This window comes from Cololabis saira, chromosome 11 (assembly GCF_033807715.1).
Source record: "Cololabis saira isolate AMF1-May2022 chromosome 11, fColSai1.1, whole genome shotgun sequence".
In the NCBI taxonomy this organism is placed as follows: Eukaryota; Metazoa; Chordata; class Actinopteri; order Beloniformes; family Belonidae; genus Cololabis; species Cololabis saira.
In genome coordinates this window covers 39089366-39106798 of record NC_084597.1, presented here as the reverse complement: position 1 = coordinate 39106798, position 17433 = coordinate 39089366, and the positions used below count along the sequence as shown (strand labels likewise).

At 38.5% G+C, this 17433-nt stretch overlaps 1 protein-coding gene across 1 annotated transcript in view; it reads left to right on the top strand.

Moving 5' to 3' along the window:
• cacna1bb (calcium channel, voltage-dependent, N type, alpha 1B subunit, b) overlaps positions 1 to 17433 on the top strand; it is a 248616-nt gene that overhangs the window by 226011 nt on the left and 5172 nt on the right. The window contains exons 41-49 of the mRNA XM_061734480.1: positions 2369 to 2474; positions 2601 to 2708; positions 3182 to 3291; positions 3404 to 3549; positions 6275 to 6404; positions 6494 to 6604; positions 8835 to 8873; positions 13412 to 13673; positions 16458 to 16681. Of these exons, the coding sequence (XP_061590464.1) occupies positions 2369 to 2474; positions 2601 to 2708; positions 3182 to 3291; positions 3404 to 3549; positions 6275 to 6404; positions 6494 to 6604; positions 8835 to 8873; positions 13412 to 13673; positions 16458 to 16681 (1236 nt within the window). The remainder of the gene's footprint in view (positions 1 to 2368; positions 2475 to 2600; positions 2709 to 3181; positions 3292 to 3403; positions 3550 to 6274; positions 6405 to 6493; positions 6605 to 8834; positions 8874 to 13411; positions 13674 to 16457; positions 16682 to 17433) is intronic.

Below are 17433 nucleotides of genomic sequence, written 5' to 3'. Positions count from 1 at the left end.
AGTCCTTGAACAAAATTGGTGCAAATTAGCCCCGCCCCTTCTTATGATTGGTCGATATTTGATAGTTCCTACTTTCTGCCATAACTTTTGGATGGTTTGATATAGAGAGTCGTGGCTGGTTTCATCCGCTAAATGTCCAGGCCTGAAGGATCTACATACAAGTCATACAAGCTTCCACTGCAGCCTGAACGTGCACAAGGGTGCGAGGGCCCGTTCATCGCTGCTTGCAGCTGTAATTTTGTTTTTTCTTTCTTCTTTAATATGCAGTTGAATAGAAAATTTGATCTAACCATATAATAATAATAATTGCTGTTTATATTGTCATTTCAACTATATAATGTAACTATATATTTAAACTACAACAACTGCAATTCAACAATGTCTTTATTAGAAGGAAAATAAATCTGAAATTGAGCCAGAGTCAGTTCCACTTGATGTAAGACGTGTCTCTACTGGTCAGTCACTCTGAAGCGGCATCTCACCAACATCTAGATGTGTGATGTTTTATCTCAGATCTCAAACAGGTAAACGAAGGTTATTAATGTTCACTAAACAATTGCCAGCAGCTAGGAGAGAGTAGGTGAAAATGGGCCAGCGTACTTTCTCTGTCTCTCCGTTGTCTCAGCCACTGCTTCTCTCTTTCACCCGGGAGCTGTGGATGTGACTGAGCTGTCAATGCAGTCAGAACCGGCCAGTACAGAAGACTATTGCAGTTTATTGCAACTATTGTAGTTTAATAACCAAGAAATTCAACCTGGCAGCAGTTTGCAAAAGCCTCTGGATTTGAAATCCCCACATTCCGATTTGAAAATGAAACTTTTTTAAATTTGCCTACGAAACTTTTGGAATGTGAGAGATAAAAAAAAATCTCTTTGATTTCAAATCTTGATTACATATGAAAGAAAAACAATAACTCCATATATAGTCTATATAATTATTTATTTCACTCATCTTTTCTCACAAGATGTGATTTAAGGCTTTAGGAACCAAGATATAGGTCCCAAAATGTATAAAAAAGAAGAAAATAGTTCAACTTTAATGCTCAAACAAGATTCCATCTTCTTTTCTTTCTTCACATATGTGCCTAAAGTCTGAAGATCAGTTTGACGGGTCTTTTGTGGAGTAATAGTTTCATAGATTCTAGAGTTGTGAGCACATAAGGAGCTGTAGTTCCAGAATGACGGACAAGCCTTCTGCATGTTCCTAGCAGCAGGGAGGACTCAGCAGGTCTGCACTTCGCTCTGCTGAGCAGCATGAGTTGAACACATCTTGGATTTTAGGAGAGTGATGCTGTTAGTGTGGTTGTTCTGTTGTTCTGAACCTCGCTTGATGTTGTCTATATTTATTATTTTGTTTCTTGTATGCATGTTCTCTCAGTGACTTGGTGGGTTTCTGTAGGCTACTCCGGCTCCCTTTCAGTGCCCAAAAACATGATTGGTGATCTTGAATGACTGTGTGTAAGCATCTGGTGAGCATCCATGGTCTCTGTGTGCTAGGCTAGGGACCCGTCCACCTGTCTCCTTTGAAAGCTGGGACAGGCACTGCTTCCGCTTATTCTGAACAGGGTGAAACTGTGTAGAAAATGGACGGATGGAGAAGTATTGCCATAACAGTGAATTTGCACATGTCTTCTTTTCTTTCTTTCTTTTTTGCTTTCATTGGACAGTTAATGTATTGAAAGACAGAGAAAGTAAGGAAACACAGGAAGAGTTGGTGCGCAAACAGCACCAAATGTTCCATAGCAACTTTAATTATCAAAACCCAATTATTTTCTATCAATACCATCAATTTATTAAGGATTTAAGTTACATTTTCAATGTACATGTAAATGTACATGTTTTTTGTCCATAACATGATTACCAGCTCTCCAATGGGAGGATTTGATGTTCGTGCTACCAAAATAATGAAAACATAATCATTTGGTCATTAAATAAACAAAGGGGATTGATTTACGTTTGTTTCATTATTAGTTCTCCAGTGGGAGGATTTCCTGTGTTTTTCTGTATCTCTTATGACAGAAATCTGTCACCATTTTCTGTTGCTGTCAGAAAAATGATCAACAAATTATCTTATAATGATAAATAATTACTTGTTACGTAGCAAGTGAGGGCTGATTTTTATTTTTTATTATTGTCCTAAACCTTTCTGGATGTTGTTAACACTTGCTGTTCTTCTTATAAGTCTTCTTATCTGCAGGGTTTAATTCAAATTAAACTACAGAAAGCCAGATTAAATGTGCAAACCCAGATTTAAAAAAAAATATATATATATTTTTTACCATATAGCTATATATTTAAAATGCCCTGTTTCCCCTGAGCTGTCAGTTCCTGATTCATGACTCCTCCTCTCATGCTTCCATCCCTCTCAGCGATTGGTGAGGATGAACATGCCAATTGCGGATGACAACACGGTTCATTTCACCTCCACGCTGATGGCTCTGATTCGCACAGCTCTTGAGATCAAACTGGCATCTGGTGAGGGATTTAAACTAGGAAATCTCCAATTTCTTGATGCAGCTCTGATGGCTCTGGTGTTAATGTGAATGACAGCAATGGCTGCATTGCAGATTTGATGTGACGTGTTTGTGGGTCTGTCTTCAGGGTTCCTGGCACAGCAGTTGTCTGATATTGACCTGAGGAGGGAGATCAACCGGGTTTGGCCAAACCTGTCTCAGAAGACCATTGACCTGCTGGTGACGCCACATAAATGTAAGCCACACTGGTGTTGAGGGCGTACCGGGCGCCGATGGGCAGTTGTTTGCTTGTCTTTCATCCTCAAACTGCTCTTAACTGTAGTGACTTGATTTCGCCCTGCAGCTTCAGGATTATCCGTCTTTATTCATTATTTATTCCAATATTATCCAATACGTTTGAAGAATGTTCTTGATTTCAGATGACCTTCTCTGTAATCAAGAGTTTTGTTGCACTTTTTTATGTTTTTTTTATGTTTTCTCACAACAAAAACTTTATTTGAACAATTTGGAAACTACATTTAATTTTATGGCTGAATTATAGACAATGTACAAGCTGCTTCATGCATTTTTCAGCAACACACTTCTCTTCAAGAAATGCCAGCCGAACCATCCGCTTCTCCCTTGCTGGGTTGTACTTTGTTGGATTTGTGGCACCATCTGCTGGCTGCGTGGAGGAACCTCCACTTACCCGCCTCTCTCTGTCCTCAGATAATGAGCTGACTGTGGGGAAGGTCTATGCAGCTCACATGATCTTTGACTACTACAAGCAGAACCAGGCAAAGAAGCTCCAGCAGCAGAACCCTTCAGGGGTGTCTCAGGTGAACCACTGTAGCAAAGAGCGTTAAGGAATTCCCTTAAGGAATTGTTTACCCCTGCCAAAAATTAAAGTGACCGTAATTGCAAAGCTTAATAACTGCTTCCGTTTTGCAGAACAAACTGGGGGCGCTGTTTCGTCCTGTGTTGCCCTTCACTCACATCCACGAAGTCCAGCCTCCAATCTCCAGCCCCAAGCCACCTTCTCCTCCTCCGCTGAAGCCAGAACTGCAACAGGAGCCCCCAGCCCCGAGAGACACAACGTAAGGGATGGACAGATAGACGAAAAAAGAACTTCACAAACATTTTGGTCCAAAAAGGTTTAGATTACAGTTTTAACATTTATTTTACAGTATAGTCAAGTTTACGCTACAGGTGTTTGAATGTGTTGGAGAAATTTTGTTCCTGCACTCCAACTATGCAGCGGCAAGAATGCGACACAAGACAGAGAGAGGTTAGATTCAACAATCTTATTACTTATACAAGGAGAAGTCAGGCAGCTTAACATAAGTGTCAGCTTCCTCCTGGCTACTGAAGTTAAAACAGACGTAAGCCATATATGTACTCCATAGTTACAAATCAATCATATTGAAAGCATTCAGTCGTCTTTAAGGTTTATCTGATTCAATCACGACTACTACTATGACAATCAATCGCAGTCTTGTACAAACCGGATTCGGTTGAAGTTGGGAAATTGTGTAAAATGTAAATAAAAACAAAATACAATGATTTGACAATCCTTTTCAACCCATATTAATTTGAATACACTACAAAGACAACATATTTAATGCTCAAACTGATAAACTTTATTTTATTTTTCAAATAATAATTAACTTAGAATTTCAAGGCTGCAACACGTGCAGTAGAAGTTGGGAAAGGGCATGTTTACCACTTCGTTACATCACCTTTCCTTTTAATAACACTCAATAAACGTTTTGGAAGAGAGGAGACTAATTCTCTTAGCTTCTCATGTGGAATTCTTTCCCATTCTTGCTTGATGAACCGCTTCAGTTGTTCAACAGTCCGGGGTCTTCTCTGTCGTATTTTACGCTTCATAATACGCCACACATTTTCAATGGGAGACAGGTCTGGACTGCATGCGGGCCAGGGGAGAACCTGGACTCTTTTACTTCCAAGCCACGCTGTTGCAACACGTGCAGAATGTGGCTTGGCATTGTCTTGCTGAAATAAGCAGCGGCGTCCATGAGAAAGACGTGTCTTGGATGGCAGCATATGTTGCTCCAAAATCTGTATGTACTTTTCAGCATTTATGTTCCTTAACAGAAATGTAAGTCACCCATGCCATGGGAACTAATGCACCCCCAAACCATCACAGATGCTGCTTTTGAACTTTGCTTTGATAACAGTCCGGATGGTTCCGCTTCTTCTTTGGTCCGGAGGACACGACGTCCAGTGTTTCCAAAAACTATTTGAAAAGTGGACTCATCAGACCACAAAACACTTTTCCGTTGTGCATCAGTCCATTTTACATGAGCTCGACCCATATAACCCGGCGGTGTTTCTAGATGTTGTTCATAAACGGCTTTTGCCTTGCATGGTAGAGTTTTAACCCGCACTTACTGATGTAGTGACGAACTGTATTTACTGACAGTGATTTTCTGAAGTTTTCCTGAGCCCATTTGGTGATATCCTTTACACACTCATGTGGGTTTTTAAGGCAGTGCGGTCTGAGGGATCGAAGGTCACAGTCATTCAGTCTTGGTTTCCGGCCGTGGCGCTTACGTGCAGTGATTTCACCAGATTCTCTGAACCTTTTGATGATGGACCGTAGATGTTGAAATCTCTAAATTCCTTGCAATTTTGCTTTGAGAAATTTTGTTCTTAAACTGTTCAACTATTTTCTCACGCAGTTGTGGACAAAGTGGTGACCCTCGCCCCATCCTTGCTTGTGAATGAGCATGTTTGGGGAGGCTCCTTTTATACCCAATCATGGTACCACCTGTTCCCAATTAGCCTGGTCACATGTGGGATGTTCCAAATAGCTGTTTGATGAGCGTTTCTCAGCTTTCTCAGTATTTTTTGCCACCTTTCCCAACTTCTACTGGACGTGTTGCAGCCATGAAATTCTAAGTTAATTATTATTCGGCAAAAAACAATTAATTTTATCAGTTTGAACATTAAATATGTTGTCTTTGTAGTGTATTCAATTGAATATAGGTGGAGAAGAATTTTCAAATCGTTGTATTTTGTTTTTATTTACATTTTACGCAATTTCCCAACTTCAACCGAATCCGGTTTGTAGTTACATTCAATAGGGCAAAAATGCCTCTTCCAACACTCTTCTAGTTTAATTCAATAGGTCAAAAGTTGCTTCCAACACTCATCTTGTCACAGTATTTTTCCATTTGTAATGCTGTGAGTATAATGATAGTTACAAACATTGTAAAACATAGATAATTGACATACATTTTCATAACAGAATGCTTGTTTTATCACCAAAAGGATTAATGTATGATGTTTGTTTGTGTATATTTGTATAAAATGATGCTTGAAAAAGTGACCAGGTTAAAATGCTCTTGAAGATTGGTAGCGTTGAGACACAGCAACAATCTAGCCGAGTGGGCCGCTACTAGCATGATTGCTTTTTTAAAGTTACAAATGATATCATCACAGTCTCTATGCATCCAGTCCCCTTTTGAAATGTTGCTCTTGTGCTGGTCAGTCCTTTCATGGCGCTATCACACGCCCTCTGAGGAATATGATTCGTGTCTCAAGTATCAGCTGAGGGAATGACCAGAAGAGATGGCGGTCATCTGTGTTGTATTTATTTGATTACTATTCTTGGTAAATTAAAAACATTTTTAACTTGAAACCCAACTCTCAGCTTTTTAACTTTTCTACCACTGAGGGTAGAATAGATAGGTTTCATTTTTCAAGCCTGAGCCAACACATGTTCCACATGACCCGCGATCTTTCAACATCATTCGCCTACACAACAGTCGAAACCTTTTTAATTTTCATTCACAGACTAACCCAGAGAAATGTCATAAAGCATTCCCAGTCTGGAGATGTTTCTCAGACAGCTCAGAGGCCAAAAGCTCGGAGGAAGCTTCAGAGAGGCCAGTCAGAAGATGTACAATATTTCACAAAACCCCAGGTATACAACATTATCATCCAATCCAGTTTATTTCTATGTTATAAAGTAAGATGTTGACGTGTCTCCATGTACTTTTCTGCCATTTACAGGAGTTGGTTGAACTGAAGCAGGTGGAAAATCTCTCAGACACAGAGGGATATCCCATTCTGGAGAGCCACTGCAGAGCAGCCTCTCTACCCAGGCTCAATGCTGAGTACTATGTAAGCTCCACGCTGCTCATGACGCCAGTCTTCTTGTTTTACTCAACCAAGAAATCATACATGGTTGTTTTCTTAGTGCTGCATTGAATAATTCAGACAGTGTCTTAGATGTTCCTGATTCAATAATAGAACGAGTGTCTGAAGCAGGAGACATGAGACAGGGCTGGAAAAGGCTGATGTGTTTCTGAAAGGGAGTCTGTTAGTGAAATCAGCTGTAAGCTGAGAGGAAAAGCCGAGAAATAAAGACTGAGAGAGAGTCGTTCTCTGTTGGTCCACACGAATTCAGCCAGCTGGCACTGACTTCAGCAGCCTGACAATTTCAGATATTACATTGGGAAGTAAATACAGAATTAAAAGGGAGGGCGGGGTTCTTTACTTCACTTTTTCTTTACTTCACTTATTTTCTAATGTCATTATCAGAAAGACATCAGATGGAAAAAACTTTTTTTAAGCAATCATCCTGGTGATGCTACAACACCAATGAAGTTATTGGCTGATTTAAAAACCAAACAAACAAAAATCAATTCTTAATTCTTGTCATTCTTAACAAGATAAAAGCAAACTATTTAGATTCTGAATACGGTAATTTGTTTTTAACGCAGAAGCAATTACATTTCTTGGCTCATGAAGAGATATACTAAATTAGATTTAAAAGCACAAGAAAGACTCAAAGACACCAGGAACATTGTCCAATGGAAACCAAAAGTGGAGTTGTCCAGCCTTTGAGCACCATGTTTGATGAAGAGTAAATGCAGCATTTCCGCAGATATTCTATACTTTCTGCCAAGCAGGGTGATGTAGGATAATGATGTGGGTTATTTTGCAGCTACAGAACTTGGGCACCTTGCAGTCATGCATTTGACCATGAACTCTGCTGTATACCTATATACGAAACCGGATTATGCAACAAGATAAAGATCTGTAGCACAGGTCCATTTACATTCAGCTGACTGAAAGATAAAAGAATCAAGGTTTTAAAATGGCCTCGACCCAAACCTTAACCCGATCCTGCTGTTACAGGAACTTCAGAGCTCTGTGCATAAAGAAATGTTCCAACTTCTGCACGAACTGGAGCAATGATGTGAGATAAAATGATTCTTCCACAGCCATGAGGGAGATGATGAAGTCATACAAGAAATGACTTCTTCAGGTTGTTTCTGATAAAAGAGCTATTGAATTAGGGTGGTGCTTAGTATTGCCCAAATGATGACTTCCTTTTTTGGAATAACTTTTGTTCAATAAATAAAACAATAAGGTTGGACAGACTAGAATAGTTTGCATGATTGCAGTAATGGTTTGTTTTAATGAATTTCACTTTTTCAAGTTTAATGACGTTTTATGTATATTAAGAAACTCTTGTAGCTGCTCCTGTTTGAAATGTGTGGAGGTCTGATATTTCTGTTCATCATTTCTTTGTTTCTGGATCATCCGACATGTCTGATCTTGTGTGTTTAGCTTTGCTATTGCACTGTGTCTGTGTGTTTTTATTGTCTTGTTGGTTTTGTTTTATTTTTGTTTTATTTTTTGTCTCTTGATGTCACCTTGTCCTCTCCAAAGACTCTATACATTTGCTTGCTGAATATTTCTGTTGCACTTTATGCTCTCACCCTCTCTCTTTAGACTATTCAGGCTGAAGTTATTCTGTATTTACTTTATTTCAGTAAACTAACAATATTTCAGCAAACTTTCCACATAGAATGATATGATTCTAGTTGTAATAATAATGTCATATAACTTATTTAGACACTGTTGTTGTGGTTATTTATTATTATTATTATTATTATTATTATTATTATTATCATTATTATTATATTAGAAGAACTACTAATCACCAAGGACTTCTGATTTTCTTTTTTTTCACTGGCAGCATAAATACATTATATATTAAATAATAAGTATAATTCTGCAGGCATGCTAAATGTAGCTGAATTTGATTCTTATTGTATGTCATCTTGATTGCCTAATATCAACAATTTCATTTGATTTTAATGCAAAAAGGAAGCCTTGAAGAACATGAATAGTATACAGTCAAGTTTGACACTTCCTTTAATGAACTCTTATAGTTATAAGTTGTATGTAAATGGGATTTGCAGACAGCGAGGCAATACAGAATATCCCCAGCTTGATCCTTCTTAATTCTTCGCTGTCCACTGCTGTCTTCCCTTTCGTCTAATTCCAATGCCCACTGCTAATGTTTTGCCCACCTCCTTTTGTGCGTGCTGTCTGATAGCGGAGCCACCCTCGCCACGCCCCCGGGACCCACCTGGCAGTATGTACCACCTGTTGCGTCACCTCTCTCTTTATCTTCTACTCTACACTCCTTTTGTCCTTTCCCTCTTTTCCTTGTTTTTTCCTGTCTTTTTGCACCGTTGTGCTTTTCTCATCACAGATTTTATAATTTTTCAACATTGTGGGAAAAAAAGACTTCATCTCATTAGTATAATTGGATAAGTTCATGAAATTGCCAGCAAACATTATACTTGCAGCATCTGCATATTTCATTAAACACATACATCCCTGGAATAGTATCTGTATGTGTATTCAGAGAGTATTTAGCACTCTTTTCTGCTTTTAGCCAAAAGCTACAGCAGTACAGAACTACAATTTGGTCAAATGTAGTTGTGTGTGTGTATATATGTATATGTGTATATATTTATATATATATATATATATATATATATATATATATATATATATATATATATATATATATATATATATATATGTGTATATATATGAGTGTTATGCAATGCTGTAGTTGTGTATTAGCGTGTTGTGCTGTGAGCGTGCGATTATGAAACAAGGTAGAGACAATACTGATGCTTTTCTGCTTTTAAAGGGGACCTATTATGAAAAACACATTTTCTCTTGCTTTAACATATATAAAGTGGTTTCCCCTCAGCCTGCCAACTCAGAGAAGGAGGAAAGCAACCAAATTCTGCAGTGTCTGTACAGCCGTCCAGTGTGATGTGGCTTCTACGAGCCGTTCATATTCTGCGCATTTTCGTTACGTAACCAAAATGCAAACCACGCCCACAACTATAAAACCGTGTAACTGCATGAGAGCGTCCGACTATCGCGTTGCACTGCGTGACATCGGACGCTCTCTGTCCATCTCCCTCCAGCCAGCTGCCACTTTATTGAGGTTTTTGTAGTGAAATGAGGAGGTATGATAGAGATAACTTCTCATTTCAACTAACTGGATCAGTCATTCCTCATCCATGACTGTTTCCTACAGCGCTTTCAACCGGCTTTCAACGCGAGCACTGTGTCGCTCGCGGCCAGTTAGGACAGTCCAATAGAAAATAAAGCAAATGGATGGATTGAATAGATTTTGTTGTTGACGCTCGCTCGCATCGCATGCAGTTAGGACAAGGTGTAACTCCGCCGGCCGGAGCTTCCGCCATTTTTTTCGTAGCTGTGTATCGCGTCATTCAGGCAGCCAATCAGCACAGTGCCTCATTATCATAGCCCCGCCCACTCAGAATCCCGCATAGATAATGAGGTTAGAGAATGGGATGCTGCAGACATGGCTCAGAGGCTGAATTTCTAATTTATTTAGCAAAAACAATCAAAAGCTTGTTTTTAAGACATCCAAGGCCTGTTTAAAATAGGTATAAGATGCCATAATAGGTCCCCTTTAAGATATTTATTCTCACTAAAAACCCACCTGGCCTTACTCATTCATTCTAAATTTGAGTCTTAAAATCTAATTTTTCCTCACATCTAAAGAAAAAGCAAAACAAGCAAATTTGATATCAAATTTGATTTTAAAGTCTCTCGCAGCCTTGAAATTAAAGGTGGAAAGACTATTTTGTACATATTGCTTTTTCTTGAAGTGATAGTGTCAGAATCAGTCAGAATCAGTCAGAATCGTAGATTTTCAGCAGGAATACTAGCCTAAAAGGTAAGGTTTTAAGACTCCATACTAAATAAATGGCTTAATAAGTATGTTTTGTTTTGTTTTTTACAGTGTTGTGATATTTACTGTAACAAAAGATTATGGGATGGGAATAAGTGGAACAGCACAGCCACACTAACCCTGCTTGAAACGCATTAGTTATGGCTCAAAGGCTGTCAACAATTATAGTCATTAAAAAAAAGAAAATGGACACTATTCCAGTTTTAAGGTTTACGTATAAGACACAAAGATTTTTAAAATGTTTTGAAAATGTACAAAATATAACATCTGTTAAACAAAATTGCACAACATTTTACTCAGTGTTATGTGTTTAACAAAACCAACGTCAAAACGCAGATGCAGGGTAGGAGTTATAAGGAGTTATAAGGATAAGAAGCAGCCAGGTGCTATTGATCAAATGCTCGGATCATCAGCAAAGAGTGAACAAGAACATCTGTATAAAAGCTGTAGCTTTGGCAGTGTACTTCTCTAGTAAACTGCTAAAGCCAGAGGAGGAAAGATGTCGTCAGTGATCCAAAACAAACAATTGTTGTAGCCTATCAATCTAAGAAGGCCCATTACAACCAAGTCAAGCAGAGTTGTGTGTCTTAAAAGGGTCTCACTTGGCATATTAAATCTTAAGTACATGAATATACAAGTAGACTGAACAAGTGTAGCCTGTTGGTAATGATTTCCAGGAGGAAACCTGTTCTCCCTAAAAACAAATGAAAGCAACAACTTAGCTTTGCAAAGATGCGTCTAAACCAACCACAAGATGCCTGGAGCAATGCCCAGCGGACAGAAAACACCAATGTGGAGGTTTTTGGCCATAATGTACGTTACGACATTTGGTGAAAAACACAGCATTTAGGCACGACGCACCTAACACCAACTGACGAGCATAGTGCTGGAGGGGTGATGACTTGGGGCTGTTTTCCACCAATCACGGGGTCAGCATGAACTCCTGCATATTAAAGTATTCTGTAGTCAAAGTGACACCAGCTGTTGGAGGGTTTGGCAGAAATTAAGGATCTCAGGCAAAACCAGCAAATCTACTAAAGAATGTCTGAAAAACAAAAGCATCAAGGTTTTATGATGGCTTGCTGAAGTACTGTAGTGCAATACAAAACCTCTCTCCATAACCAGGCCAAAAGACAGGCCAACAACATCAAACAAGGTGTTGAATCATAGGGTGCACTTGTTTCTGCTTCTGCAATCTTGTATAGTGGAGTAGTTTTTGTTAAATAAATGATGTCATGGTGTTTTTATGACATGTAACTGTTGTTATATTTAATCTTTAACCTTTGTAATTTTTGCACTGGATTGCTGTGATGAAAAAATGTCCCGCAAGGGATACATAAAGTATATTCAATTCAATTCAGTTCCTCATTTTAAAACATTTCAAGAATTTTATGTTTTTTTTTTGTAAATGTAAAACCTTCTAATTCAGAAATAGTGTCCTTTCTTTTCAAAATTACTCTAATTCTTTAGCACCAATGGGCCTAACTTTGAAACAAAAATGCCATATTGTCTCAAATGTATTCAGACAAATATTATATTTCCAATCTTTATTTTTTTATTGACTTGCAGTAGCAGTGGGTCATAAGTTAGTTGCTGTTCCACTTTACAGTCTTACCAGTTTGTTTGCTGGTAGCTCAAACACTTGACAAGGGAAGAATTAGGTGGGGTGAGTGACGTCGTTCTCAGACTCAAAACGAAAATTATGGCTGTAGTATCATATTTTAACCTTATTCCTTAAGGAAAAAAGTATGTATGCTTCTGCTGTTTCTTTGTGCCAGAAACAATTGAATACTACCTAAAACAAGGCTATGTATTGCTTAGCAAGTAAAAAAAACAGCATTTAACTTCTAAAAAACCTAGCATTGGTTTCAAACATGAGTTATACTGATGGTGATTTACATCTATGAGATTCTTAAGTCTAAAAGTGATTAAAAGAAATAACAAAAAAAACCTTGTCAGTAGATGTGTTTTCTGGTAGCAGTTGGACTTTATGAGATCAGGGCGATGACAACCAAGCTCCATGGTAACCGATGGTGCTTAAAAATCAGCTACAGTTTTAGGCAAGGCCAACTCTTAATCACTAATTTAATCTTCATAGTTCTTCTAGATCCATCTGGCTTGCTGATTTGTGCATATGACTTTAATAAAGAGATCTTCAGTCACCTGTTGAGTATATTTAGTGGCCGCTTTTTTGTGAAGAAAGCGTTTCTGCTGGTCTAAAAGTAATCCAGAAATGTTGAACAGTTTCACAAGTTCATACGGTTTCTTAAATAAATGATAATATGAGGCAAAGAAACTGATATAGTCAAAAAGTAATGAGTATTTATGTAAGCATACAGCATTTTCAGCAGAGTTTCAGTGGAGTATTCCCTTAAATTTGTTTATTTTACGTTAATTTGTCTTTGTTAAAAACAATTCTGTTTGTATAGTAGCTGGGACCCAGTTGAGAATGTAGATAGACAAGTAATACAATGATCTAAAATCATTTGAAATGTGCATATAAGAAAAATCAGAAAAACAGAAACAATATATTAAATGTGGAAACTGATTCAACTGATGCGCATTTGACGTGCTGCCTTGTCAACTCAGACTCATCTCTGTTAATGAACAGATAACTAGTAGTTGACAGGACAGCTTTGTATTTGTCAGAGCTCAGATTTTGTCCCAGAATTGTGTTTATTCTTCTCAGACCTCAAACATCTGTACCTGGAGATCAGTAAGTTTAATGTTGGCCTTTAGGTAAAACATGGTGGTCACCGTTTGTGTGTTGTGAGTCGTGAATATTCTATTCTGTGCAAGTAAATCAGATGTGGGTGAAGTCTTCACTGCCGGCTGTCCGTTCCACTTTTTCAACACGCTTTCTCCACCTTCACTTTCCCTTTCAGCCGATTGTTGACCTGAGTCCCATCAAACGCTCTGCATCCTCCCTGACCCCTCAATGCCACCAAGAGGAGGCTGGGCTGAGGGAGTTTGACCTGGAGTGTGTGGGTCAGGCTCATTCCTCTGCAGGGCTGGGACAAGTCCAGCAGGGACAGGACAGACCTCACCACCATCACCACCACCACCGCTGCCATCGCCGCAGGGACAAAGACAGGAGGCAAAAGTCTTTGGATAAAGCTACATCACCGCATCCGTCAAACACTGACGGTGAGGCAAATTTACACCGGTAGTTAGTTTCTCTGTCAATGCCCATTATGACGAGGCCTCGAAGGAAAACACGAGAAACTTTTTCATTATTGTAATTTTCCAGTTGTGCAAGCTGTGGCCTGCTTCCCTCCATCCTTTTCTACACCAACAAAACTGTATTTTTTTTGCTTTTACATCCTTTACACAGTGACCTTAAAACAGAAACAGAAACAGAAATGTTCAATATCAGGAGGTATTATAGAGTGTTGAAGGATTAATACCTCAACACATCAATATCTATTCATGTAAATCCACAAGGACAGTATTCATGTGGAAACTTGGCATCACTTTAATGGACCAACTAATAGCATGTCAAGCCTTTCTTTCAGATCACTTGGATGTCTTAACATGATGGCAAAAATTCTTTATGGGATTAAACTTCCACGATCGGGTCAAGTACGTGAAGGAGGCTCGGCTGCGCTTCAGCTCGGGATTTTGTCAGGCTTTCCATCTGATTAGCACACAGAGTTTAGAGCTTTCACAGGAAGAATCAGCTGTTCTGGGGATTTCTTCTCTTTTGACTTGTTTCTGTTCCTCCCAGTCATCACACTTAAACATAATAATGAAAATAAAGCAAACTTTGCTCACCACACAATCTTTTTTTGATAGTAAAAGATGTTTGTTATACATATTATGGATCTTTAAAAAAAAAAAAAAAAAACTGTACTGAACTTTTTAAATCTCAAGAATTGGCAAGACCTGCCTCATGATATCCAAAGGTAAATTGATACGTACAAAATATTTATCTCGAGAATCCAATTCTTTGACATGTTCACCTTTTATGAAGATGAAAAATACTTACAGTATAATTAGGAAATGATTCACTAATAAGACTAATATGCCGGAACAGAAATTCCTGAGTTTTCAGTAACTCTCTAAAGTGACATCTTTAGGATAAAAAGCCTAATCTACCTGTTTCTTTACTTTTATGTTTTATTTTAGACCATCAATGCTTCCAGTCAGTATTTGTTAAGCAATATTAAAATTCATATGTTTAAAAAAAAAATCATACATGCAAAAACACATGTGGTCCATGTGGCTACACGTGCTTTTTGATTTTGCACATGTGAAATCTAATCTGTAAAAACATGTTAAAATCACAAGTGAAATATGTGGAACACATGTGAAATGTACTTTTGCCCTTGAAGCATGTGGTTTGGGATCATATCCAAGGTGTTAATGTCTAAAACCCATGCAAATTCCCATGTGGAGCCTGTGGGATCACATGTGAAACCCATACAAATTCACATGTGAGACCTAGAGGATCATTGTAAGGCTTCAGAGGTTGAGAACTTGAATGCAGGGGACTGGGAGGCAAGACTAGCAAACAAAAGGCTTTTTGTTTAATGCAAGAGACCAACCGAGACAATCTGGAAGTTAAACCTAAATCTTACTTACAGTAAGTAGAGCAAAGCAGTGAACACACAAAAGACCAGACAGGCTAAAGATAAAACTAAACTGAAGAACAGATTCTTATTAAGAGCAACTTATAAAAAGGAAGACTCATCTAGAAAAACATCTAAAAAAATCCCCAAGACCGCAGCAACAAGACAACAAAACACAAAACAGACTTTATAAAGCAAAGAACATGGTAAAAAAAAGTAATCAAAACCCAGCTCATCACAGGTCACATGTGAAATTCAAATAAGTTGTTCATGATGGAATGACCTTAAAAACGTATGCATTTGGTGGTAATGTTTTACACTGAGGCGCATCTGTTTCACCCCCTTAATAAGTCAAAAAGTGTTGTAACATGTAAAACAAAAAAGTCCCATAGTTAATAATATTCCCATGTTTTCCATATTATGCCAATGTCATGTGGATGGCAAAGGGAATTAATGTGCAATACCTCCAAATCAAAACAGCTCGGTCACATTTAGATGATATAACACAAGACACATATTATCACACGTTCCAACATGCAGAAATACTTTTGTTATAAACGTCACAACTTCTAATAACATGATAATAACATACTGTTATGTTATAACATGTGGTGGTAAGTTTTGCATATGAAATCATATTTATCCATTGATGATTATTTGTGGAAGATGTGAAAATAACATTTATTTAGTTGTCAGTTTGCTTATTTATGCAAAGGAATACTTTACTACTTAAAAGTCCCTCTCTAATGCACACCACTGCAGGTTAAACTGCTCTCTGTAGCTGGCGATCATGGTCACAGTTTTGTTTCCTATTAGGGGTCATCTGCTGGAGCATTCAGAGCCTGAGTTGGTGGCACAGCGGGGCCTTATTGCTGAGAAAAAAGGCGGGGGAGTGGTCTAACGCAGGATTTATAGTCATGTCTGGGTGAGACAGAAAATCCTTAGTATGAGAGAGAAACAGAGACAAATATTCAGGATTCTAGTATTTGTTTTTTGTTGTTTTTTTTTTTTTTTTTAAGTCTGGAATCAATCCAGCAGTGAATAAAGTATAAACCCCCTACAGTGAGCTGTCTTCTGCTCCACGCCGGTGCTCAAGAGAGGAAGGTGACCACATATTTATGATGAGACATTGGACGGAACTTAAATGTTGGGGTACAACTGCATTTTCAAAACAGTTGAACAGATTAAACTATTTGTGAATCTTGTATTTTTCAAAACACTACAGGTTCGAAACTGAATAAAAAAGAACCCACTTCTTTAAGAGGCTGCACCAGATGTGTTATACATATGTTTGCTTTCCTCTTTTAATCATGCATTTGCAAGAGTTTTTCTTTTGACTTGTAATGGCGCCCTCCTTCAGGTTCACCTACAGAGCCTCCAGCTGAAGGCCTGTCCAGAGAGCGAGCGAGGGAGCGGGACCGCAGTCGCCCGCATGAGAGGAGGCACCACTCCTCGGCGGGGGAGAAGCAGCGCTACTATTCCTGCGAGCGTTATGGCAGCAGAGAGCAGTGCCACGCCCGGTCAGCCGGTCCCAGCCGATCCACGTCTCCAGGAGAGGCTCAGGACCCCAGCATCCTCAAACAGGTGAGATGCATGTCACACTGCAGGAGACATTATGATGGACATCATTGTCCCGAAGTTCAGTGTCTTGATGCTTTGACCTCAAAAAACTAACCCTGATTTGGTATCTTGAAGTTTTCAACAAAAAAGGCAGGAAAAAGGGCCAAACAAAGGTGCTGAAACAAAGATGATTTGAAACCATCTGTAAAGCATCACAGAGCAGAGCAGAGCGATGACCAGTTAATGATGAAAGCTAAAAAGTCATTTTGTTATACTGTATTTTTGATATATACTGACACATTAAATACGCAACTTAGTATGTGGTATAAACTGGTCACATCTCAAATAAAAATATGTACTCATTGTTGTCCGTTTATCTGTTTGCTTGCAAGATCATGCAAAATACAACCTTTTCAATACAACCAACGTTTTTTTTCCAGTATAATTTTTTATCTTCACGTAGCGTTTCCTTGCAAAACCACAGAGGAGGCATAGTAGCACAAAAAAAAGAAAATTATTCACTTAAGGATGTCATTTTGAAATGTTCCAACTTGACATAAGCACCTGTGACAGCTCGAAATCTCCTACTAGATTTAGTTTAAAGTCAATGCATTATTCAGCAGAATGAAGGCTGTGACATCTCTGCACCTTTGAAAATGTTGCAAATCTACCGTGACATTTGAAGCGTTTCTATTGTGTTATTGTTCTGGACTGCTTGTAACCTGCAGGGGACTGTGTGTACGCTGGTAGTGTGGTTAGGACTGTAAAAAGATGGG